The sequence below is a fragment of the Physeter macrocephalus genome, chromosome 20, assembly GCF_002837175.3.
Source record: "Physeter macrocephalus isolate SW-GA chromosome 20, ASM283717v5, whole genome shotgun sequence".
Taxonomy (NCBI): Eukaryota; Metazoa; Chordata; class Mammalia; order Artiodactyla; family Physeteridae; genus Physeter; species Physeter macrocephalus.
Genome location: NC_041233.1, coordinates 56648279 through 56650068, shown reverse-complemented (window position 1 = coordinate 56650068; position 1790 = coordinate 56648279). Strand labels below are relative to the sequence as shown.

The following is a 1790-nucleotide window of genomic DNA, read 5'->3' as shown; positions in this document are numbered from 1 at the left end:
CGTCCAGAGCCTGTGCTCCGCAACGGGAGAGGCCACAACAGTGAGAGGCCCGCATACCACAAAAAAAAAAAAAAAAAAAAAAAAAAGGTATAACTTCTTCTCCCTTTCCCCCCTGCAGAAGCCAAATACAAGAAGCTGGAGAAGCGATGAAAAACTTATTCCTGTGGGACAAAGTCTTTTTTAATGTGGGAAGAATGTTTTATAAGACCTGAATCTTGAGGCTGTTGAATTGTCAAAACTCCTCAAAAGGCAACTATGCTGGTCGTCCCAGAAACTTCGCAACATTTGAGTAAACTGGAGGACTGTGGCTACTCCTGGAAGAACTTCTGAGGCAGAATCCCTCAAAAATTCATGCTTATAACTCCTTACCTTTTACTTGAATGCTTCATCATCCATTCAGGACAGAGACTGTCTCAAAGTTTGCATAAACCTGGACTTGCCAGTAGAATCAAATGAGCGGGCCTGTTTTCCCTGGTAGCAGTTGATTACTACATTATTTTCTTAAATGGTTGGTTTTTGAGTTACTGTGTAAATGGTGTTTTTTTTCTATTAAGGATGTAATGTATTGCTAACAAGATTCTAAATTTAAAAAGGAAAACAAAACAGTCTTGTTCTTGACAGTTTGTCACCTTGTGAATGTCAGTAATTTACTTTTCCATAACATTGCAAATAACAGAAAATCTTAAAACAATTTCAGGCCAAGTCTTCTAGACTGAACAGAAACAGTGAAAGGAGTGTTGTTGCGATAGTTTGGTGTATGGGATGGGCCCCTCCTGTCTGTTCTCTGTATGAGTCAGATGGCTGGGGATGGATATCATCTTGGCATGTGCTCCCTTTTGGAAATATAAGGACAGGATGTGTACGTGTGTGTACGTGTTAGGTGGGGAGGTGGGGCTGCCACTCGGGCTGCTACTCATTAAATAAAGCATTTTTATAAAATATCTTCCTACTTGTGTCTTCAGGGTCGGGGGGGGCTCCCAGGGACCTGTTTTCCTTTTAGACTAAAGACATCAGTGGATGGAGGATACTGACTGACCAGTCTAGTTTGGAAGACAGTCAACCATATCCAGAGTTGGGTGTTAGTGGTTAGGAAGGTGCCTGAGGTCCCCAATTCCATCTCCAAAAGAGTTCTTAATTCTGTTTTTGTCATTTCCCACCATTTAAGTTCTAGTCCACCATCATTTATCCTCTTCTTCTCTGGACTATTGCTGTGGTCTTATCTTACATATCCCTCCAACCTGCAGTCCAGGCTGCTGGCAGATCAATCTTTCTAAAATGTAAACTGGCCATATTTCTCCTGCTTAGATTTCTTACATGACTTCTCCTGGCCTCTTTGAAAAAGCCACACTTTTTAAACTTAGAAACCAAACTTTTAATAATATTTCATATTACTTTTGTGTTTCCGAGGGTGAACTAGTCTAATGTAATTCTCTTTGGCTCTTTATTAAACTTTCTATAACTTTTTCATACAAGATTTGAAGCATTTAGCCAGATACACATCCTGACGCAAACTAGCATTTTGAAGTTGATATACATATATATAGTGGACAACATCCCTAATTATGTTTAGGATATAGGGTTCTCCCAAGATAGAGCTGAAAATACCACAGTTTTAATCTTTCATTCTGTTAATGTAGTATATTACATTTATTGATTTGTGTGTGTTGAATCATCTTTGCATCCCAGGGATAAATCCCAATTGATAATGGCATATAAGTCTTTTTTTTTTTTTTTTTTTTTTTTTTTTTTTGCGGTACGCGGGCCTCTCACTGTTGTGGCCTCTCCTGTTG

General features: G+C 39.1%; 1 protein-coding gene across 1 annotated transcript in view; it reads left to right on the top strand.

Annotated features, from left to right (window-relative positions):
* Positions 1-286, top strand: part of BLOC1S2 (biogenesis of lysosomal organelles complex 1 subunit 2) — a 7115-nt gene extending 6829 nt beyond the window's left edge. Inside the window, exon 5 of the mRNA XM_007117621.4 lies at positions 119-286. Within this exon, the coding sequence (XP_007117683.1) occupies positions 119-150 (32 nt within the window). The 3' untranslated portion in view covers positions 151-286. The remainder of the gene's footprint in view (positions 1-118) is intronic.
* The last annotated feature ends 1504 nt before the right edge of the window (positions 287-1790 follow it).